This window comes from Prenolepis imparis, unplaced genomic scaffold, assembly GCF_030444845.1.
Source record: "Prenolepis imparis isolate NDT839.2.m4 unplaced genomic scaffold, iyPreImpa1.0 SCAF_2, whole genome shotgun sequence".
Taxonomy (NCBI): Eukaryota; Metazoa; Arthropoda; class Insecta; order Hymenoptera; family Formicidae; genus Prenolepis; species Prenolepis imparis.
In genome coordinates, this window is record NW_028141160.1 from 7,773,788 (window position 1) to 7,799,103 (window position 25,316).

The 25,316-nt window shown below is 37.0% G+C and overlaps 1 protein-coding gene across 1 annotated transcript; it reads right to left on the reverse strand.

Moving 5' to 3' along the window:
* Positions 1-540: 540 nt before the first annotated feature.
* Positions 541-14,017, reverse strand: LOC145947986 (uncharacterized). The gene is made up of 18 exons (XM_083057752.1): positions 13,805-14,017; positions 11,466-11,626; positions 10,941-11,213; positions 10,422-10,606; positions 10,111-10,335; positions 8,099-10,036; positions 7,726-8,031; positions 7,301-7,598; positions 6,879-7,106; positions 6,307-6,581; positions 5,852-5,997; positions 4,676-5,773; positions 4,443-4,586; positions 3,978-4,094; positions 3,718-3,879; positions 3,431-3,631; positions 3,118-3,295; positions 541-2,609 (listed from the first exon to the last, which is right to left on the reverse strand). Exons 1-18 carry the CDS (start codon positions 14,015-14,017, stop codon positions 541-543), a joined length of 8,217 nt encoding a protein of 2,738 aa, XP_082913878.1.
* Positions 14,018-25,316: the final 11,299 nt, after the last annotated feature.

Here is a 25,316-nt window from a genome sequence, read left to right on the forward strand (position 1 = left end):
TTTAAAAATTTGTAACAATTTTTCGTTATAATTGATATCGAATTACTCGTAATTTAATAATGGTTCAAGATGCAACGTTCACACGTCAAGTCTCTCAACTTTTGACACGATCTAGTTAATCAAATTATTGGAAGGCAGTGCTATTAACTGCAGCGGTGGTCTTTGCATAGGTGGATTAACGCGAACGGCGGCGCAAACACGCGACGACACCGAGTTCATCCCGGCCGAGCTAGGACGATTTACGAGGTTTCACAGGCTTGTCTGGCTGTAGATACGGCGAATGTGTCAATTACGATAACGCGCATCGACGATTTATCTGATTTATCCGATGAAATTATTTAGACGCTCATTGGCAATTATCGCGTCGCGATTCAACCCGCGATTCAAAGCGCATAACGCGATATAACGCGATGTGGCAGAGTATTCTTTTCCGCACTGCATTCTACTTTGTCGCGGTTCTTAAATCACTCGACTTTTTCCCCATATTACATCTTTTTAATTATAAAAAAATTATCCATATAAAAAAAATTAAATTTTTTATCACTCTTTCAACTTTGTTTTGTTACCTTCTCTTATTTCTCGTGTATACTTCGCCTGGTCGAGGCCGAGATAATCTTTGCGACTCGCAGGAGGCTCGTCCGCTTGCACGAGAAACTTTTCGCGCACGAGACCGGACTTCGAGATCTTGCTTGCTAAATTATCCGCCGGAAAATCGACGACTTCTCCCGAGGTTTTCAAGCGAGACCTATTCCGTCTCGCGACTCGTCGATTCGAGTCGCGAGTCCGCTCTTTAAAGGGGCCATACTCGAGGTATCCCGTGGGATATCGATACGCGTCACCGTCTCTCCTGAGAATGTTCGGGACGAAGTGAAAGGTTGGCGAGTCCACGTAATCGTTGTAGATCAGTCGATCGTCGAATTCTGGATCATTGCGAGATCGTGATCCTACGCGAAGTTTGCGATTATAATTTTTCAATTCGAGAGGCATCCCAAACTCTGCAACGCCGTTCGATCTCTCGTTGTTTCTCGGTCGAGGTAGTTTTCGAACTTTGAGAAAAATTGGTTCGACTCGTAAATTCTTCGACTTCGCTATCTCGGACGCTCGTTTCATTTTCGAACGAATTCTGCGCGAGAAACTATCGTTGTTGATTATTCTCAATTCAGGCGAGACATTAAATCTCCTTCTTCGATGTCTCGAACGTAAATATTTGTTTAAATAAGGCTTCGCTTCAATTTCGAAATTTCTGATATTATTTGATATAGGCGTTTCTTCCTTTTCTGTTAAATGAATGCGCGATGAAACATAATCGTCGTAATGCGGCAAATTTCTTATTACCGGCAGCAATTTCCATTCGATGACGTCACTCGGCCATTTATTACTTCTTAATCTTGGAAGCTCCAAATTATTCTCGGGATCTAGGTCACCCGGTATGTCTAACTTGGCTACATATTTCTCCCTTAATTTATTTCTAGAAAGATTATCATCGTCGTAAAACAAGTCGATCATCCTCCAATTTTCGACGCCGTAAATTCCCGTTTCTCGTCCCCGTCGCAGATTTTTCAGCTCGATTTCGGGATCCATTTCGACGCTTCGATAGTCTGTCGTTCGATTTAATTTTACAGCGTTATCATCCGCTTCTTTTTCCGCCGCCGAAACTTTCCGTCGCTCCTTCGAGACCCCAGCTTCTCTCGTCAAGTTTACGAAGCTTCCGTTCGTCCTGTCAATTTTTGTCTCGCGATTTATAGCGCAAAGTTTTCCCTTAACCTGGTTATTGGCTGCCGCGTTTATCACTAACTTTTCTCCCGTGCTGACTCCCGCAGTCGCTGTATCAATTGCAGCATCGGTTTTCTTGTCCGCGAAAACATTGATCCTACGCTCAGCCAATCTCAACTTATCCTTCGCATCTTTCGCGCTGTTATCATCCTTGTTATCATCGTAACTCGCACTCGAAATTTTTGCCGACTCGCCATCACTGACCTCGGCTATCGAACGAGACTTATCGAAACTATCCACGCTTTTGACAGCTGACGTCCCGCGAATGACGATGCCCTCTCGCTTCGCTCTGGAACTCGTTTCATCGATCGGCTTATGTTTATCTCCGTCCGTCAGTTTCTCGAAACGTTCCTTCTCCCTTCTCGTGCCGTTCCTCATGTCCTTGCCAAACGCCACTTCCGCCAGTTGTTCCTCGTTCTCTTTCCGCCAGGCTTCCCGCTTGTTGAGCAGTATCACTTCGTCCTCCAAGCGATTCTTCCCCTTTATTGGCAACAGATCGAGCATCCCATCATTTTCGGTCATGTTTTTCTTATCGGCCAATTCCCGTTTCCTCTTCTCCTTCTTCCCTGTCAATTTTGCATCGAGGAGATCGAACGAATCGTAAATCGTCGGCTCTTCGTAACCTAAATAGAGAGAAGCCCTTTCTCCGTGACTCGCGCGCTTCTGTCGTGACTTTCTCGGCGATGATCCTGCGCGACTTTGATGCTTCCTGCGCTTTCGCTTCGCTTTCCCGTAATTTTCGTCCTTCTTGTGATTACGGAACTTATGGCGCTTCGTTTTGCGATGTTGCTTCGATGGGATTTCGAGGCTACGCGTTTCTCTGCGTTGAATGTGACCTATAGAAATTTATAAGTATATATAACAGAGAGATAAATTTTTCATTAGTTCTCCGAAAATAATAATATAGGAAGAGCAAAAATGCGAATATGTTACTAAACGAAATAGTTTGAGCATTTTTTGGACGAGATATTACATGGGTATAATTAACTCAATTTTAAAAGTTTGGCCGAGGCCGTCACAGTTTTTTTATTTTTATCGATTCGACGTGAAAATAGTTTATCGCCATGGTATTTAGACCGAAAATATTTCCGATATGACCAATTTCCGATACCGGTAGTTGAAGAAACATTGTCGGTAACATTTGTTTATTGCATTTCTCACCGAAATTTTAATATTCAGTCTTAAATGCATATAGTAGAGGGGTAATCAATTGTATTATTTTTAGAAGGGGGGGGGGGACATTTTACCATTGATAAATATATGTCGAGAGACATGACGTACCATCGTGATGCTGTCTATCTGTCACTTTGGCTGCGTTGTTGAATCGAACAAAATTATGCGTATTGATTGGCGAAAAGAACGCATCTTTTGTCATCGAATAGCTTGCATTAGTGACATTGGGCATTGCACTCTGATATTGTAGAATATTTCCGATTCCAGCTCTAGCTGTTCGAATGGAAGCAAGCTTTTCTTTCTTTTCTCGCTCTTCGATATATCTCAAAAGTAGATTTAACTGTCGCATCTAATGATTGTAAAATTTTTTTTCTGATATAATTTTCGAATGTCTTGTTTTATATAAACTTGGTCACTATTCTTAGTTGAATATTATAAAATATAATCAACAAATAACAATATCAGCTTTTTAATAAAGTCTCACCAAATATTCGTGGACTGCTTGGACCTTTGTTTTCTCTTTTTCCGTCAGAGCGTTATATTCCTTTACTAGAGTATTCAATACTTTCACTCTTTTCTGTAACTCGCTGATATCTTCTGTCTCGGAAGTGTTGGCAAATAAAAATTTGCGTTTCCAATCCTGCTCCGGAATGATTTGCTCGTGAATCAATGGCAACGATGGTACCTGATTTAAAAATAAATATTTATTAATTTAAAAAAGTGTAACACACAATATGATTATAATACATATTTGAAAATTATGGGATATACTTCTTCTAATGGTTTGTCCTCTCGATCTATTTCCAGCATCCATCCTAAAAATTCTCGCATATCTGACGGTAAGGAAACGCAAGTTTTTCTTTGGACTTCGTTCAGAATTAATCTACTAAGGAGCTCCATAATTCTCTTCATCGTCGTTTCCGTCTGATTTGTCTAAATTGCATTAATTTAAAAAATACAATAATTAAAAATTATTAAAGTTTTTTATAGAAGATAAAATCAAATTTTTCAAATTAAATAATAGCGATTACTCCATCTGCGTCAAGTCCTTGCCGATAAATATTACTCGCCGCAACCACATTTTCAGTTTTATAATTGCGTTGAAGTCCAGGACCAAAGACGCTCTTCAATTGATCATTGTTTTGAATCTATATACGACATCGATGTTAATTATTACACTGAGAGAATTTTCTCTTAGAATTTTACTAAACTGCACAGTAAAATTAATCAAACATATTTTATATTTTATTGTAATAGATAATATTATTCTTATTATGATAAATATTAATCAGAGAAATTCTCATAAAATTCTTTCCATACCATATTGTCCCACAATTACCATGATTTTCAGGATAAATTCTAAGAGGAAATTCTCTCTGTGTATAAATTTGATTTTTATAATAAAAAAAAGAATGTAAACCATACACGTCAAACAATTTTTTTGTCTTTACGGATAGGAACGTTAACTCTGATATCGCGACACATTCTTCACTCGCCTGTTCGAATATCCGTTCGATGATTTTTCCAGCTAGCTCGCCGCGAAGAGCGACGTCCATCTGCGACTCGTCGTCGACGTTGTCGGCTGCGAGGAGCAGCGTAATTTCCTTTCTCCGTGCGTCGCTCTCATCCGGCTTCACTGTCTGAAAAATCATCCTTAATTCTTTTCTCTTTTATAATCCAGTCACGCGATCTACTCTATGCGCCGATCGCCGATCGCCCTTTCACTCACACTTTGATCCTCCGCGTTCTCATAAAGCACTTTTTCACCCGGTGACTCCTCCTCATTCACCTCCGCACGAAGCAGACTTTGCTCGCCCGTCTTACTCTTTTGGATCTTGGTGCGTTTTCCGGTGGAAGAAGACGCTTCGGCTTTGCTCTTCTTCTTCGATTTCAAATCGTCTCGATTAGTGTTTCTCGACACGTCGGATCGATGCGTATGGTGTCTCCTGTTTCCATTCGAAGACGAATGTGAACTGTTCTTCTTTGCGTGCTTCTGCGAAGACTGCTTGTTCTTAAGTTTCTTTCTAGGTTTCTCTTTCTTTCTCGAATTAGTTCGAGGAGTCTGCGAGTATCGATCGAAGTCTTGTATGTTGTCATTCCAATTTGTGGTCGCGTAGTCATATACACCATCGGATTGATCCTCGAGAATATTCGAAAGCTGAAAGTGATCGCTCAGACTTTTGTTCGCCTCGTCGGAATCGCCTTGATTTTCGCTCACGTCGTCATAAAACGTGCGATACGAAGCAGCTGCTCTTCTGATTCTTGCTGTTTGATTATTTACGTATTTTTGTTCGGCAGCTTCCAGATCCTCGTCGCTATCCACAATATTATTCGTGTTCATCAAAATCGGCTCTTCAATTTGTTTAGCTTGAATTCTCCGCTCGGGTGCATCACGATGAACATTAAATAAATTGATTAAATCCGCGGATATATTATTATACCAATTATGCGACATCGATGAATTGTCATGAAAAATTTGCGAGGAATTGTAAAATTTGGAATTTATATTGCTTGCATCTGTCATATCTTGATCGTGAGTTTCATTCAAGTCGGAAATCATTGCTTCATCTACGGCCTTCAGTCCTCTGCCAAACCTGACTTTCACATTATCGTCGAAATCATCCTGCAAAGACTCCACAAACGACTCGTCCAAGTCTTGCGAATTAATCGCCACTTGTTTTTCCGAATTTAAATTTCGTTCCAGCACTTTACGCATCTCGGACTGAATGTACTTTTGATTCTCATACGGAGAACCGGAATTTGGATTGACCTCTGACCGTACTATCGTACTTTTTTCGGGAAACGGGTTATTTCCATCTTCTACAATCTATATATCAGTGTATTATTATATTTGTAATTGCAAAAAAAATTAATTATATTGACTAATAATAACCACTACACATACTTTAGATACTTCTGATTTGGTAGTAGTACTGACGGAAAATATATTTGGCGAATTTTCCTTCGTAGATTTACTCTGTTCGAGACCTTTAAATATATCATCTGTGACTTTAAGCGCGAGATAATTGCTCGTTGTAACATTATTCGAACCTGTAACTAAGAACCGAACATTTCATAAGAGAGAGAGAGAGAGAAAGAGAGAGAGAGATTCACATATATTATATTATTTAATTTATATTACACATTATCTATATATATATATTATATTATTTATTATATCATTATATAAACGTTACGAAAATATCACAGCAAATAAAAGATCACAAACGTGAGATATTAAAAAATATTACAAAAAATAGTAATAAAAAAAGATCGATATATAAAATATTCAAACACGGACTCGATTAAAATAAAGAAATAAATAAAAGATATACTTAAATAATTGCATTCAATATTTACTCGTCCAGGATATATCGGTCGATGGAAATCTTCTTTGCTCATTGTCGTTTTGACTAAAGCCAAAGAATCTATCGTCCATTGGCTGTAATTGTGCGAGATTTGTGTCGAGTTTATTATCCGATTCATAGCGTAGTCTTTGATCTCCTCTGAGACGGGGTCCGCTCTTTAATTCACTGTCAGTCCAATCGTACACGTTCTTTAATTCCTCGTATAGAGACTCAACATTATTTGGATGTCTTCGATCGTTCTCTTGATAATAATAACGATCTTCTGGTCTATGCGTGAGAAGTAAATTATAATTATCAGACAATTCCGAGGCTCTCAAATACAAACATTCTTAATAAATAATATTAATAGATTTTATTTATAAAAAAAATTCTTCTCAAAACAGTTGATTTTTAAAAAAATATAAACAGAAATAATTGTATATAATTGAGAAATATAATTAATTATAAATAAGCAATTTTTGCGAAAACTTATATTAGATTAATTAATTATATTAATATTTGAAATTTGCAGCATTATTTAAATGTTAATTTTATATACATTCTACGATGTAAAAGCAATGATACCGTTCGTTTTCAAAATCTTTGTAGAAATCCTCTTTGTTTTGCGTCATGATTTTGATGGGCTGAATGTCTAACAAGATATTTTCAATAACATCAGGATTTACATCTGCATGTGCATTAGATGTGATATCCAAAGGTTTATTCAAACTAATTTTCTTTCTCTGCTTGTCATTTAATGTCAGTTTTGAATTCTTCGGCAATGCCATTCTGTTCTCAAATGATTGGTCCAACCTATTAGACGTCTATTTTTTGGTCATTTGGATCAATAATATCACATCGCATACATTTATATTCGAGACTGCATTTATATTTAAAAGATAAAATAAAAGATATCTTTAAAAATATATATAGATTTGTTATTATTGATATATAAAGCTACGATAAAAGATATTACCATTTTTAACTCACAAATTAATTCAATTTACCATTTCGATTTCAAATCTGTCGATTTTTCTCGATAAACATTATTCGTAAAACCTTCGCTTCGATGAAGCTTTCCCGAGTTTTCCTCAGTCGACAGTTTTCCTTTTCTGAACGCATCTTCGAAGCTTGATTCCGACGCATCAGATAGTTTTTCATCTTTCTGACTATTTCTTAAAGTCTTATTCTTACGTTCGCCAAGATTGACGACGATTTGTTCCTTTGGCTCCTTCATTTTTGTCTTCTTGCGTTTCTCCTTCATCATCGCTTCGAGGTTCTCGTTTTTCTTCTTTCCTAAATCACCTAGTTTGTACGTTGTTTTATCTGCAGCTGATCAAAATATCGACACACAAATTTTGATCAATTTCACAAATCTTTATTACAACTTTCGTTATATTCTGTTTATTTTTATTTTATTTATTATGCTTACATATTCTCTTACCACGTTTTATCTCCGATCTGTCATCTTTAATCGGGAATTCATCATTTTTATTCTGAATTCCTTGCTCGTTTATTAGCGCATCGCGCTCTTGCTCTTCGTCATTATCATCGTAATCGTAATATTCAATCGTGTCCAGCATATTACGTCTTTTTCTCGTATAATCGGCATCCTTGCTCTTATTCTTCCTTGCAAGCTTCTCCTTAATTAACATATCGACTTTGGCTTTCACAGGATCGATCCGTTGCCTCGATGAAGCTCGTCCTTCTCCTTCGCTTTCCATTGCTCTATCATTATCTGCGAATGCATTACATCACTTTTGCATTTGCGTTACTTTTACTATAAAACTCTCATCAATTTATACCTTCCATTATATCCTCTTCACTATCATTATAATCCCCTTTAACTCTTTCGACATTTTCATACTCTTCATTATTTTCTTCTTGTTTTTCATCGTGATTTACCGCGACTTCTTTTTTCGCAACATCCGCATTCTCCGCCGCATTATTAGATTCAAGATCCTCAAAGGAATATGTAGATCGTTTGTAACAAGCCTGATGATTTGCGTCGGACGTCCGAGGATTAAAATTATTTCGCAACGTTTCAGGACTTTCCTCAACGTTATCGTCGCGTTTGACTCTAATTAAAACTTTTCCGGGATCTGCGGAATTAATCATTTCACTTTGCTGCCGAAACCCGTCCATAGCGTTCCCGATATGACCGTCGATCGCGGAATTAAGAACCGATCCGGTGCTCTTTATCGAAGAATCGTCAGTTTTGGTGTCAGCGACAGCGACTGCGGGAATCCATAATAATCTCCTCCGTAAATGATTATCGGATTCGCGATACTCGCGAGGCCCCGTTACAGTTCCCTCCTTTACATTCATAGTCTCATTTCCGTTTGACCCGACAACACGAATATCGATTCCGTCGGCATCCGAATTTCCATTCGATTTATTTGCGCCGCCGTTCGCACTTGGAGGCGGAACCATCTGTTGCTGCTTCCGCAAATCGTCGCCGCTGGTCATCGAAGCGAGATCCTCGCCTATTCGATCTTTCGGTATTATCGATTCGCCGATCTCGTTTACGTTTCTCGCCGGTTTCGCATCGATAACGAGATCAATCGCGCTGGAAAAGTCGCCCCCCCTCGCATTTGCATCTTCCGTCGACTCGTCGTTTTCGTTCATTCTCGTCCGTCCCTGCAACAACAATCTCGCCTCTGCCTCCTGCTTTTGATACGGACGCTCTCGGAGCTCAAAGACCTTGATCAGCTCGCGGTTTTCCTTTTGCGTTTTCCCGCTCGTCTCGAGCCTTTCCCTCTTCTCTCTGCCCGCGATTGTCTCGCGGTGGATTCGCCGCGATTCATTTGCCGTCGTGTCGAAACAGCGCGACGTATTTCCCTCGGGAGACCCCTTCCCACCCCCCGCGTCCCCCAATTGTCCGTCATCCGTGCCGAGTCGCGATTTTTTCTGCGCCGATAATTTTTCCCCGTCGCTCTTCCCATTTCCCACTTCGAACTTCAGAGAGTCATCGGCGCCGCTGTCTGTTGAAAAATGTATCGGATCCACGGATGTGTCCGATGCAGCAAAGTCTTTCGCGAAATTTTTTGATATCTTTTCAGTTGGAGAACGTTGACCGAGTTTCTTCGAATTTATTCCCGAAACTTTATTTATACGTTCTGGTAAATGCGTTTGAAGATCGATCTTTACGAGAAAGAATGATGTGTTGTCGATGGAATAATTGTTTAAATTAGGTTCCGTAATTGAAAGGTATCTCGGTACGGAAATATTTGCTTTGTCAGCTACTGATGAGGTAATCGTTAAATTATTAAAACGATGGTTTAAGAAAGATCCTTTGTCTAAGGAAGACTGCGAATCGGAAATGTTCATCTTATTTAAAGACCTTTTAGAACTTCCTCCGTCGTTATTAAGATAACCAGAATACAATCGTACGACTTCTTTGATTTTTTGCATCTCGGTTACATTTCCAAGAGCGTCTTTAATTATCTCAGCTTCCCGATGGCTTTTATTTTCAGGAACATCTCTCTGATTATTTAAATCTGCGATAAAGCTCCTTCTACTGCGTTTAGCGCGATCGTGTAATTCTTTCGAATTTCGTCCTCCAAGATATAATTCCCGAAACTTTGCTCCTTGAGAAATCCTCGAGTCACTTTCATCTTCACTGCCTACATTTTTAGCCCCCTTAATCCTCCAGACCGTCTCTCTATACGGATGTTCACCAAGATCTCTCTTGAAATCAAATATTTCGGCTGTCGATCTCGGATGGTTCCACGAACTAGATTCTTTTTAAAAAAAAATGGATCGTGGTAAAGACAACACAATAATAATATTTATGTCAAGAATAAATATATATTACCTTTCGAAAGCACATTTTCTTTCTTATTGCTTAGCGTCAACTTATTTCTTAAATCTAACACAATCTTTTTTAAAGACTCCAACGTCAGCGGTGTATTTTTAGATTTCTGGTTTCTAATTGAAGATTTCTGCAAAATGCTAAAATCATCCGCATGTATTGGATTATTTAACGATGCAATTTCTAATTGATTCCTCGTATCATCGTCGACATGTAGCTTTTCCTCGTCTTTGCTCAAATCTAAAAGAGCAGATATCTTTTTTGTGCTGTTTGAAATTAAGTTAATAATTGTAACGTTTAAATCTCAATAATACCAGAATTAGCAAGAATTTCGCGAGCAGAGTTATAATCGCGAAGCCATGTACTCTCGTCGTTAGTCACTTTGGGATTCTCATTAAAATTCGACCAGTCGCCCGAGGAATGAAGATCCTTCTTCCTTGTCCAATCTTTCAGTGGCTGATCGGCTATCGCTCCTCTTTCGTAGACGCCTCTATCTAACCTACACTCAAGAGTGAAACGAGTTTTTTTTCTATCTGTCACAAAACACATGTGCTGGCTGTTAGAAAATTTGTCGAACATGAAAAATTTGATGGAATATTTGAAAATTCGAATTAAATGTATAAATTGTAAATTTTTAATCCTATTATTGTCAATTTTATTATAATAATTAAAAAAATATATTTCAACAAAAATACAAAAATATAAAATTATTGTGATAATCCTAAAATATTACTTTAACATTTTGTATAGATATTTATATTAATTTTTTTAAATATATTATACAGTGTAATTGATTTATTTAAACAGGGCTTTAATATTGTTTTATTACTTACGTGCCAGGATATCGATATCGATAAAGAATGTCGAAATCAGCGTCATCGGCCTCTCTCTTAAATGTCATGTCGTCATCCAGATAGACTCTCTGAGGGACGTCGCGAGTACTTTCCTCCCCGTATTTCTTCTTCTGCAGCATCCACATCCTTTCATAATTCTGATCGAAGCCTCTCTTGCCGCGTAACCTACTTCTATAATCGATATCAGTCGGCTCTAGAACATCCTCTGTGTTGACGGATATCGTAAAATGCCAGTTTGTATACGCCAGCGAACTGGACCAGAAATATCCGCGTTAAATTATTCAATATAAATCGGAACGTTTCTAAATAGCTGTCGAATGAAAATACAGACAATCGAGTTTATTGGAAATTTTCACCGATTTAAAATACAGGTTTCTCTAGTTTAGCAATTTTAAAAAATTCATGAAAATTGAATTAATTTTATTTTTCGTTGAAATTTATTTTACTTTTTATTCGTTGTCTTTTTTCTCCTTTTTTTCGCGCATTAAAGTAACAAGCTCTTACTCATCTGGCCGAGTCACATGATTAGCACAACGCGTAGCGTGATCTATCCACTTCAAATCATCCTGCGCTTTCAGAACGTCCTCGAGAAATCTATTCAGAGCCGCGCCACTTCTTTCGCCGATCCTCGCGGATTCATTCGCGGTGCGATTTCGAATGTCAATCTGTGTTCAAAGAAATTTCAACGTTGAAGCGTTTTATTGACGTAATCAATTTTTTCACCACTTAGTATTAGCTGCATCCGCATGTATTTAAATGAAAATAACTCGGGGAGCGAAAAAATTAACGCGTTGCATAAGCGCGAGTGCAAGGGGGTTTAACAGCGCGTATCCTGCAGCGGCATTCCTGTCGCGAAGACAACGGAATGTCCTGTCACTGACAATTCCTTTCTGCCAGCCCCCGCCGACACGTTAGCGCGTTATAATAATACCAGGCGTTCCGTATATATATACAACGCATCTCTCGTATATGTACCATTTCGCTCCGTCCTTTTTCCGACGCGAGCCAAGACAATGGACTCCCTACATCCGGGTGCCGCGGGCGGGATACGCGGTGTTATTAAAAATTCACTCCCTCCCCCTAGAGCGGGCTGAAGTGGCCTCTGGCAATCTGCATCTCATTCCCGTCGGGGCCCTTGTGCCATCAGGTGGCTGGCAGCTAGCTGCGCGGAGGAAGAGAGAGAGATGGAAAATATTCGAGCGTCGCGACGCAAGACGGACCCGCAGTTTTGCGGCGGGACGCGACGTCGCGGTCGGTTTTCGCCAAACAAAAAAAATATTACACCCAATTACACGCGGCATTTAACTAAATAAAGACTCGCTGTCTTCCCTCTCATCTACGCGGCCTTCCTTTTAATTTCCCCCCATCCCCCATTCTCTACCCCATCCTCTAAGCTCTGTACGGGACCTAGAATTCCTTTTATTAAACTGCCACGCGATAATGAATCGTTTTTGTTGGTTGAATGACGTTTAATTTTATTTTAGAATGCATAAGTGTTATATCACCGCATATTGTGAACGCGTATAATAAGCAATATGATATAATAGTATGATCAAAATATTTTTAAAGAAACATTATGAGTATCTCTCTTTTTTTCATATTATAAGAATTATATATAGGATTGTTTCTTATATAATTTAATTTTATTTTGGAATAGCAATATGCTATAATAATATGACCAAAATATTTTTTAAGAAACATTATGAGTATCTCTCTTTCTTCATATATAAGAATTATATATAGGATTGTTTCTTATATAATTTTATTTTATTTTGGAATAGAGCAATATGATATAATAGGATGATCAAAATATTTTTAAAGAAACATTATGAGTATCTCTTTTTTTCATATATAAGAATTATATATAGGATTGTTTCTTATATAATTTAATTTTATTTTAGAATAGCAATATGCTATAATAATATGACCAAAATATTTTTTAAGAAACATTATGAGTATCTCTTTTTTTTTCATATATAAGAATTATATGTATATAGGATTGTTTCTTATATAATTTAATTTTATTTTGGAATAGAGCAATATGATATAATTTTTAAGAAATAACATTATGAGTATCTCTCTTTTCGTCTCATATATAAGAATTATATCTTATTTCTTATATAATTTTATTTAAAAATGCATAATGTGCAAGTATTTTATTACTGCATATTGTGAACACGTATAATAAGCAATATAATCTAGTAGTATAATCAAAATATTTTTTAAGGAACAAAAACGCCTCTCTTTTTCATCTTATTTCTTATATAATTCTTTCGATTTCGTGTCAATCGTTCTAAAAATGTTCCTACATTAACATAATACCGCGATCCCACGAATTGTGCAAACGCCTTTTCGTAGGTTCTCCATCAATCGGCTTTCGCGGGAGTCGGGTAAACCAAAAGTACGGCGGGCATAATCAATCACGAAGCGTTTTCGGCCGCAATACGCGGCTGAAGAGAGGAACGATAGACGACAGTTCGCATAGTTCCGAAACGGGAACGGTAATATCGCTGGCCTTGGGGCGACCAACCCTTTGTCATTTTGTCATTCGATGTAAGAACCGGAAACCGCCCCGAGTCTCTGCGTATCTCTCGCCGAAAGAAATTAACGCCCGAGATATTAAAACACCCTTAAAAACAGATCTGTCGTCGCGTGTCGCTCTCAGCCGATATCATTTCCGTTATCAATCACGCATAATCGGTCCGTAAAATCTTGCCCCGAAGATGCTTCTTTGAAAGAATTAAAGGTGCATCGTCGTCGAAATAGAGATGTGAACGGTTCTGAATTAATTGTTACGTTATCGAAATTGTTTCAATATTACATACGTGTATTTCGAATTTTGCTTTATTATTTCCACGCAGCTGCGAAGAGACGGTAGATTCTTTCCAATTCTCAATCGAATCAGATTTTTTCTTCGTGTGCGTCATGTTGCTTCCGTTGCGTTTATTAATTTCCGCCGAGTTCAAGATAGGAATGACGAGAAGCATGACGTAGAGCAGAAAGCACATTCGAAGGCAAAATAGTGAAGAAAAAGACGATCTGGCTATTCGTTTCATGCTGTAAAAGAATTAATATAAATTTAATATAGTTGTTATTAATATAAATATATAAATTAATATTTTATTGCAAAATTAACTTTGGTATTAATACTTTATCTTCGAGATAGTACGATCCATATATAATATTTAGATTACGAGAGTCATTAATCTATATTATATTAATTGTACAATTTAATTTTAGTCATAGTCATAAAATATAAAAAAATAATTGGTTATTTAAATGGAGGGAGAGAGGGGGGATATTGGCGATCGATTGTTCGACGATTTACACGAGTCGAAGAAATGGGGCAAGTTGAATTCAATTTAGTGAGCTCGCGCGAGAAAGAGAGAAAGAGATAGAGGGAGAGATAGAGAGAGAGAAAGAGAGTTCGTCACTTCATAAATCGCGGAATTGCGCACGCGTATATGTATGTGGAGTATGTAACGGGCTATTAAGTCCCGATTCTCGGGAAGACATTAATTTCACGGCCGCGCATAACTTTCCTGTCACAATTTGCATTCGTACCTGGACCTCTCTCCTTGGAGCGCGCGGCGGGAAATTAAAAACGTCCGATCGTAAAGCCTCGAAAAAGAGGTAAAATATCACCGGCCTTCGCATTCTGAATCGTAATCAGCCGCGAGAGAACTCCGCGTCTCGTTCGACCTCCCCCTTTGTTTGCGACAAGGGAAATCCTTCTTGTAATCGGAAAATTCGGGCGGAAAAATGTGTACCACGAGAAACGATTATATATATATATATACATCTGATAATCTTATATTGAGGGAATAAAATAATCTCGATCTCCGCGAGAGAATTAATTTCTACTTGTCGACGCATTCGCGCGTCTCTCTCTCTCTCTAGGTAATGATTAATCACTCGTGAAGCCGCGATATCAATCGCTCGCAGTTGCAACGGAGGACAATCAGCTGAAATGTCTACATTCGTGCCCGATAATTGATGCCGATGCCGAACGTTCGCGGGCCGAGTCCCCCTCTGAAACAAAAAACCGCGAAGAACTCGCCATTCAGCGGAAGCGCAAGGAAGATAAAGACTTAAGCGATCGTTTCGTCCTCCGGTGATCGCGCGAATGTGAAGGGGAAACCGGAGAGAGATTTCCGAGGAGGGTCGCTCGCCCGCCCGTAATTTCTCTCGATGGAGAGTCTAGGTAACCGAACGGTAGGAAAGAGTCGGTTATTTTTCTCGTTTCGTCGAGGAGAGATCGCGAATAAAGGAGCGGGCTAACGAAAAAAACAACCAAGAGGTTGGCGCCCGGGGAAGGATGAAGGAAGAAGGAGGGAAAAGGGGGGGCGATATAATGTACCGCGTAAGAGCCATTAGGTTATTAAAAAACAGTGGTCGCTAGATGCGAATAATGAACCAGCTGGCTGGTGGCCACCGAAGGGGGCGCGACAAAGGCGGAAAATTAGCCCTGATAACTTCACGTTTGAATGCGAGGAAAGGTTCAGGGGGAGAAAGGGAGAACGCGAAAGGAGGGAAAACGATGAGGCGCGTTGGTAATCTCGACTCGCCTTTTCCTGTGATGACGGGCTTGTTCCCGTTCGTTTGTGTGTTTTCCCCGTCGGTTGGGTGTTTACGAAGACATCACGACGAAGATGTCTCGATTTCCTCGAGCGTGACGCGCGGGAGTGCGATTTTCCACGGGAAGGAAAGCGATATCTCCTTCGGAATTAGTCTCTCGATGATCTTCGGTTTCCTCTCAGATAGAGAAATGAAGAAAGGAAAATTCAAAAGAAGAATAAAAATATATGCATCCGTACAAACGCGATATTATAGCTACTCTTGATGAGGTAGAGAAGAGAAATTTAAATCAATTTAATTACAAAAGACACGTAATTATTATTCTTAAATTAGCAACAAGAAAGCGCACACACACACTTGCACATGTCTATCTTTGATATAAATAAATATTTTAAATAAATATATAAATAATTATATAATTTATATATAAATTTATATATAAATAATTATATATAAATAAATAATATAAATATATATATGTAGATATAAATAAAAATAAATAAAAATAAATATTTAGTTATCTAGACTTGATTTTTTATATGCACACATTGCTAAAATTTCCAGATTAAACATTTGCAAATTTTATTTGCGATTTTTAAAACGTAATTTAAACGGAAGGTTTTGATGTGAGCGCGATAATATATACGAATCAGAGTAGAGAGATTGACACGTCGCTTATCGGTTACGATCGAGGCTATTATTTTCCTCAAATTTACCTGGGTATTTCGCGGCTATACGAGCGCTTGATTAGCAACTCGTTTTCGCACGCGCACTCATACGCGCGTCATCGGCGATAACGATTCGCGAAAACGATCTATGTCACGTTGTGCACGTTGGTTGAATCGCGCCCGCGTTTGACGTTTCTCACATAACAAATTTCGATCGAGCGCCGATTGTTTTTCCATCGATTATCGATTTCAATAAAAGCGCGTATATCTTCCCACGATTCGCAATTTCCATCACTTTTTATCGCCCATCTGGTGAAGTGACGTTTATTAAATCCAATCATTATTAAATCTAATCATGTATGTACATGTATATTTCATGATACTCATAAGTGCGCTCGATTAATCATCAAACCATCATCCACACATGAATGTCCTAAAGATTTTCGAATAACTATATATGTATATGAATATAAATCTTTACTACAGAAGAAATTTCCGAATTACTGCATACGACAGTAAATCTAAACTGTTCTCTCTTGAGAATGCTTAGGATTAACACACACCTATGAAATACACGTGCAGCATCTTATATCTTTGGAATTAGTCGAGTTTATTTTCGGCAGCCAAAATGAAAACTTCTTACATATAGAGGAAATTTCGTTATGGGGCTTGCAGCCCTTGCAGGAAATATCCGAAATCTTATAGGAGCTTTAGAAGCGCATAGAAGTGCATAGAATAAGCTCCAAGCGCGTTAATTTTCGCACGTACGTTTTGCGCGCGAACAAACGGGTAAATAAGGAATCTAGGTGAATATCTGGTTTATACGAGGGTTTAATATAGGCGCGCCTCTCGTTAGTATTCACGCCGAGAAACGAATTTGGGCTAATCGCCCCAATAATCGGGGACGTAGATTTATTTTCTATTTTGAAAGAAGGTCAAATATGTCATAACTTTGGATATATTGAAAAGGATTTTTCAAGTAATGTAACATCGAAAGAAATGTGGCAATTTTAATTGTCGGATAAATCGAGAACAGCTTAATAATTTTTTAAGAAAATTAATAGTTAAATATTCATAATTATTGCTACTGCATCTCATCAATAGCGCAGTTCAACGAAAAAATTCAAAAAAGAGAATAATTTTTCTTACACTAAATACGACTTTCAAATTGCTCCATTACATCACAATTTTGAAAAACTAGAACAACACAAGCGCGCGCTATTCTTTGGTTTTCTGTTAAAAAAAATATTTTTTTAAAAATAATATAAAATTTGTTTAATATATTTTTAACATATTATTTTAAAATTTAATTAGCAAATTAACACTTTAATCAGCTGATTTCTGTCAAGAAATATTAATAAAGCGTTACTTTGCTAATTAAATTTTAAAATAATAATATGTTAAAAATATTAAAATAGTAATATATTGTAAATAATATATGTTATAATACTTTATCCACGATTAATATTTTTTGACAGAAATCAGCTGATAACTGTCAAAAATATTAATCGAGTTTAAAGTATTACAACATATTATTTAAAACTAATATTATTTTATTTAATTTTATTTTGAACAAACTGTCAAACTGCTAATTCTCGCGATGACAACCTCTCGATGCTACGAATATAACACCCAACGCGAATCTTGACAGCCAATGAGCATCGCGGAAAAGCGACAACAATAAACTTTGATATATGCGAGTATCGATTTTACATATCTTTTTTAGAAAAGGAGAAAGGATTCAGCTTTTTTGTCGCGCAATTACTCTGCCATGAGCATAAAATAATAAATACGAGTCAAAAATAATAAAAAAAATAACACGCACTTTATATATCATAATTTTATTATGCGCAAAGTAAGAATGCAGATAGATTAAGTAGTACAAGTCAACCATTTCTCACTACATTTAGCCTTTTCGTCGCGCAATTATTTCATCATTAACATAAAATCATAAATGCGAGTCAAAAACAATAAAAAATAACACGCACTTTATATATCATAATTTTATTATGCGCAAAGTAAGAATGTAGATAGATTAAGTAGTACAAGTCAACCATTTCTCACTACATTTAGCCTTTTCGTCGCGCAATTATTTCATCATTAACATAAAATCATAAATGCGAGTCAAAAACAATAAAAAATAACACGCACTTTATATATCATAATTTTATTATGCGCAAAGTAAGAATGTAGATAGATTAAGTAGTACAAGTCAACCATTTCTCACTACGTTTAGTCTTTTCGTCGCGCAATCATTTCAGCATTAACATAAAATCATTATTCTCGAATAATATTTTTTGACAGAAATCAGCTGATAACTGTCAAAAATATTAATCGAGTTTAAAGTTATTATAACATATTATTTAAAACATATTATTATTTTAATGTTTATAACATTATTATTTTAAAATTTAATTAGCAAATTAACGCTTTAATCAGCTGATTTCTGTCAAAAAATATTAATAAAGCGACAATTTGCTAATTAAATTTTAAAATAATAATATGTTATAAAAATGAAAATAGTAATATGTTGTAAATAATATGTTATACCTTATTTTCGATTAATATTTTTTGACAGAAATCAGCTGATAACTGTCAAAAATATTTTAATTGAGTTTAAAGTTATTATAACATATATTATTTAAAACATATTATTATTTTAATTTTTAAAACATTATTTTAAATCTATCTATTGTTAATTCTAGCTTACATATTTATATTGTGTATGTTATAATGCGAAATAATGAGATTATTCTAATATATGTATGTATTTTATTTGTTACAGGTAGCATTGCGATACACAGTGCAATTCACGCGTCGTGTCGGGAGTGCCGTGTAAAGTATCGCGCGTCGGGAGTGCCGTGTAAAGTTTTGCGTGTCGGGAGTGCCGTGTAAAGTATCGGGCAATCGTAATTATTCGTATTTTCGCGAGTGTCGGGAGTGCCGTGTAAAGTATCGGGCAATCGTAATTATTCGTATTTTCGCGAGTGTCGTGAGTGCTTCGAATGACCAAGAGAGGAGGAGGAGGCCCGGGGAGGCATCGGGCGACATCGGAGCAACTGTGAGGTATACAAAATAAAAACATTCTTTCTAAACTGCATTGTTTATGAAATATTCCACACACACATATGTATATACCTAATTTGAATGATGAATAATGGATTCATAATTTGAATATTTTGTTTTCAGATCAATGTGCTGCGTACTACAACTCCGCTATTGCACGTATCGGTGAGTGAGAAATTGTTTTATAACATTTTTTTATAGCAATAATAGGGGTGTATACATATAATATGTTGAAAATATTAAAATAGTAATGAATAAAATATTAAAATAGTAATGTTTTAAATAATGTATTATAATATCTTATCCGCGATTTATATTTTTTGACAAAAATCAGCTGATAATTGTCAAAAATATTAATCGAATTTAAAATATTATAACATTAATGTAATGCAATATTAATATATATTTTTTTACGATATCAAAACGTTTATATAATATAAATTGTGTGCGTTACACAATTATATCGCCAGATATTAAATCATTAATTGTTATTAAACTAAAATTCTATTGTCACATTATTATATCAGTAGGAGACCGCCAATGTGTAGAGTACGAAACCATACGTTTAACCATAAAGCTCTCCCCAACGAGCAATTAGAATCCCCATCAGCACAATGTAGTCGCGTTAGGGCGTTCTTTTGACGACGGTAAAGGTAGGAGGCGAATGATCCCGAGCGACGTGATCGATACATCCGTTCATTCGACGCATGTAAACGACGCATCGTGTACTGCAATGGGCCAATGGCCGTTTTGTTAAACTCGAGGCCCAACTTTTATAGTAAACTATACGCTTTTATACGTTGATAGAACAAGAGAGAGAGAGAGAGAGAGAGAGCGAGAGCGAGAGAAAGAGAGAAAACGCGGCATGCATCTGTGCGGGACGATTAGGCGATGGAGGACGAAGTGGAACGGAGAGGGTTAGGAGTGAAAAGGGGGTTGAGGAAGGGTTGGAGAAACAGAACGGAGAGAGAATGATACGGGAAGAGGATGGAAAGGACGAAAGAGTAGAGAGGAAGCGTCGCGCGGAGATGAGCGGGGTGAGGGAGGGGGAGAAGGGGGTTGGTTTCAATTAGGAAGCAGTAACTCTACCGGGCATTGTTCATTTCACTCTAGATTTGTATTCCCCGTTTGTTTGTTCCCGTCGCATTTGCGTTAACCTGAGCAAAAGCGAGCCACCATGCGTGTATATACGCGATCAGCCCGAGCGGAAAAGACGAGGCGGGAAAGACGAGGCGCGGCGATGACGGCTGATTTTCGGAGTAACAGAGGATTCAGACCGGAAAATCGCGCAACGTGGAAGTAAGCGCGGATAAAGGTGAAATGTTATTGACTTAGTCGAGAATTACGTATTCCATTTCGTTTATGTCTCTCTCTTTCTCTCTCTGCCTGAGAGAGACGTATCGTCAATATTTTTGACAAGGTTTTTTTTAGAACAAATCTTAATGCGATTCTTTTTTTTTCGCAATTAATTCTCATCGTCGTGATCGATGACGCGATCGAAGACTCGGAACGCCGAAGAGCGAATTTCGTTCATTTTCGCACGGGACTAACGATCCATTAGAACGATCAATTAATCTCTCCCATTCTCCAATACGCGACATTATTCACTTCATTAATAACCGATAAGCTCTTTCGACCATTATGCGATTCGTACGAGAGCGAGAATTGATAGAATTCGCTCTCGTGGATTTAAGTAGCGCGCAAAGGGAATTCGGGAAATTCGCGGCCGAACGCGACTTTGGCCAGCGCGTTAATGGAGGCGGCCGATCGATGGCCGATCGCACGAAATCGTCATCAATTTTTCACGATATCCGTATTCGATATATGTATGTCGTCGGAATAATTCAGATGGCCTTTATTAACGCTGAAACTGCGAATAGATGCGAAAACTGCATTTACATCGCATTTGAAAGGCAGTTTTGTTACAAAAAGTCTCGAATTTTACAAGATACTCTCTCACGAATATCATCCGGCAAAAGAGAGAGAGAGAGAGAGAGAGAGAGAGAGAGAGAGAGAGAGAGAGAGAGAGAGAGAGAGAGATAGTAGCTTACACAGCAGATATTACGAGGTGGTACGAGTGGGGGGCGGTAAACAATTCCAGGCATTTTAATGGGGCCCCCAGTGGGCCGTAATAAGAGCGAGACGCCAAAACTAAAGACGCGACTCCTCTTTCGGAACGAAGGTGAGAAAGCTTTATCCCTTAAGGCCGCGATACGACCGTCGAAAGGGTATACGTATGCCATAATGTACCTTCGATCTCGGATGAGCCTTACTCTCTCTCCGATATTCCCGATCTGCCCGAATCCTGTCCCGTTTTATTTCTCTTCCTTTGTCTTGTCGCGACGCCAAATCCGAAATAAATTTGTAGGCAACACGAGCTCGTATTTAACGAGTTCCGGGACGGTTTTCGATTTCCATGATACTTTTCTCTTTCTGTCCCGATGCCTCTCGCCGTTCTCATCCTCATCACCGTGTCGAGTTACTTTTCGAAGCGCGTTATTTTACAAACTTATTACTCCGTGACGTGTCAAAATTAATAAATTACTGATAATAACAGTGGGATCTTTGTAAACCGAGTCGAAAACATATAATACATACACAAGTAAAATATATATGTATACATACATACACTAGCGGATCCTGACGATAATGGGAGGGGCGGGGGGGAAGAGGTTTGCAAAATTATTTTATTTAATATTTTTGGTTTCATAATTAGCTTTTATTCCAGGATCAACGACGTCGATAGCTCTTTAATGTTTGTTTTTCTTTATTTATAATTTTTAAACAAATTCAGCAAAATTGTTTCTTTTAATTTGCAAGGGGGGGGTTTTAACCCCCCCCCCTCCCCCCCAGGATCCGCCAGTGTGTATATATATATATATATATATATGTATATGTATATATTATATAGATATAAAAAATTTCTCGCCTAATTATTTTCATGCAACGAAATTATCTCATCATTTCATCCTATGTCTGACTTAATCTATACTTAATTCCTTGAATGCGTAATGAGTATAATGTATAATTTACAGTGTATCTTATACATACATATTGTACATATTATATAGATATAAAGAATTTCGCCTAATTATTTTTGTGCAACGAAATTATCTCATCATTTCGTCCTATGTCTGACTTAATCTAAACTTAACTCCTTGAATGCGTAATGAGTATAATTTCCAGTGTATCTTATACTTTTATATATATATATATATATATATTATATAGATATAAAGAATTTCGCCTAATTATTTTGATGCAACGAAATTATCTCATCATTTCGTCCTATGTCTGACTTAATCTAAACTTAACTCCTTGAATGCGTAATGAGTACAATTTACAGTGTATCTTATACTTTTATATATATATATATAATATATATAATATATATATGTAAAATATATATATATAAAAGTATAAGATACACTGTAAATTGTACTCATTACGCATTCAAGGAGTTAAGTTTAGATTAAGTCAGACATAGGACGAAATGATGAGATAATTTCGTTGCACGAAAATAATTAGGCGAAATTCTTTATATCTATATATAATATATACAATATATATGTACAAAATACACTGTAAATTATACTGATTACGCATTCAAGGAGTTAAGTCTAGATTAAGTCAGACATAGGATGAAATGATGAGATAATTTCATGCACGAAAATAATTAAGCGAAATTCTTTATATTTATATATATATATATATATATATATAATATATATATATATATATATAAGTATAAGATACACTGTAAATTATACTCATTACGCATTCAAGGAGTTAAGTGTAGATTAAGTCAGACATAGGATGAAATGATGACATAATTTCGTTGCACGAAAATAATTAGGCAAAATTTTTTATATTTATATAATATATATATATATATATATACACTAGCGGATCCTGACGTCGATAGCTCTTTAATGTTTGTTTTTCTTTATTTATATTTTTTAAACAAATTTAGCAAAACTGTTTCTTTTAATTTGCAGGGGGGGAGGTTAACCCCCCCCCCCCCCCCAGGATCCGCCAGTGCATACATATATATTTATTAATTTATTATATAATTTAAATAAATGTATAATATATTGAAATTATATGTATAGAGAAATGGTCTTCATAAGAGTCGCTATGATTTTTATAAAACAATCAAACAATAAAAAAAATAATTTCTTTATTACATATTTTAATCATATAGATTATTTTGATTATTTTGATCGTTTTGAATATTTTGATTAATTTGTTCGTTTTTTATTATTTTATTTATTTTGATTACTTGATTATTTTGACGATTTGGCCAAACACTAGTAAATTACGGAAACCTATCTCTGCTTCGAAAATAAAAACGCAACTTTACTCGTCATTGTAAGCAACGTAGAACGTTTCAGATCGCTTAACGTTTTGCATTTGGAAGAATTGCGTCGTGGCGGGAATTTTTATTCCTCGCTCTCTCTTTCTCTCTCGAAATTTTAGATGGAGGAAGTCGAGTTCGAGGCTCGAGCGAGTTTTAAGCGCGTGATGCTCTTAAGGGTGCGTTCACAAGGACGATCGTTGTAACTCCGAGTGTGGCGGCGTCTAAACGAAATACGATAAGCACTTAGCCGGGCCGTATCTATCAAGTATAACCCTTATGCTGCTGCTTTGAGGGTGTGGTGTACCCTGGGGAGAGAAGCCCGGGGGCAGGACAACCTCCTGGAATTTATACTACGAACCTCGCCCTCATCCTCTACCGCGGCTTTATCACTTATTCATATAGCGTTGCGCGAGGAAAAGTTGCCCTAAGTGCCTATAAACGTTTAGTCACCGAATGTTTCTGCGTTTCCCGCATCCGCGCGATTCGATATCATTCGATTTCTGTCACCGTGGGATCGATTTCCGCTTTCCGTTGGTGCCGATGCTGACGCTAAGTGATAGCTCGCGAAATAATAATACAATCTATCCCCTTTCGCCATAATTCGGAAATAAAATTGTTAGAGATAAATATATTTTTTTTCCGAAGCAAAAGAAGAAAATCCATTATCGATATATGCGTATCGGATCAACAACATAAAGATTTAATTATTTTAACGTAACATGTCGCGTATACAGAAATTTAATTATTTGAGAAAATTATATAATTAAAAAAATTAATTATGCTGTGTGTGTTATAGTTTTTATATATTTTTCTACATTTTTTTAATTAGGATTTATTACTTGCTCCCTCTAGTTATTTATTGCTCGTAGATATTTTTTAAAAAGATACTTCCGCATATACCAGGAAATTGATCAGCAAACGTATTGACAGCTTTGTGTATAAACTATTGTGCGATCGTACGTGTGTTTGGTGAGCGAAGATACACAATAATCGATATATTCTGACTTGATTATCGTGTAATGTAATGTAAATGTTAACGCATCTGGCTCAGTCGCGCGATTAAGTCGGTATGTAATTAATTTTATTGTGACAGCGCAATTGTGGAATTTAATACGCGGGATTTTCCGTGTAATTGGAAACAATGTGGCGGATTAAAATATATCGATGTTCACACTAATGATCCATTTTCGTCCATCAGCGGTTTGTGTGCGATATTCGCGTAATTAGCCGAAGCGAAATAAATCTCCGAGGACCTTAATAACCCTTATCGCCAGATCGCTATATACACAGTAATACAGACGTCTCGCGGTTGAAATGATATACGATTTCGAGACGACAAAATCCCGTCTGATTCCTTCGGGATATTCCACGGGGTCCTTGTTCTTCGTATCACGCACCATCTTGAATCCTTTCTGCCCCGACTCGGAATTACTTTCGCGCGTTTTGCGGACTCCCGTTTCTAATTCGTGTTCAAATATACCATTGAATCCTCATTTCAATCATAACGATCATAAATACGATAACTAATCTGACGCTTATTTCTGACACGAGATTTGAAAGACAATTTCAAAAAAATAAATGCACAAAATATTCGAAATATATTTTTTACGTTGAACACATGCTAAATTTTCTCCTTATTTCAGTAAAATATAAACTTTAATAAGGAACAAAGTCTTCCTTATT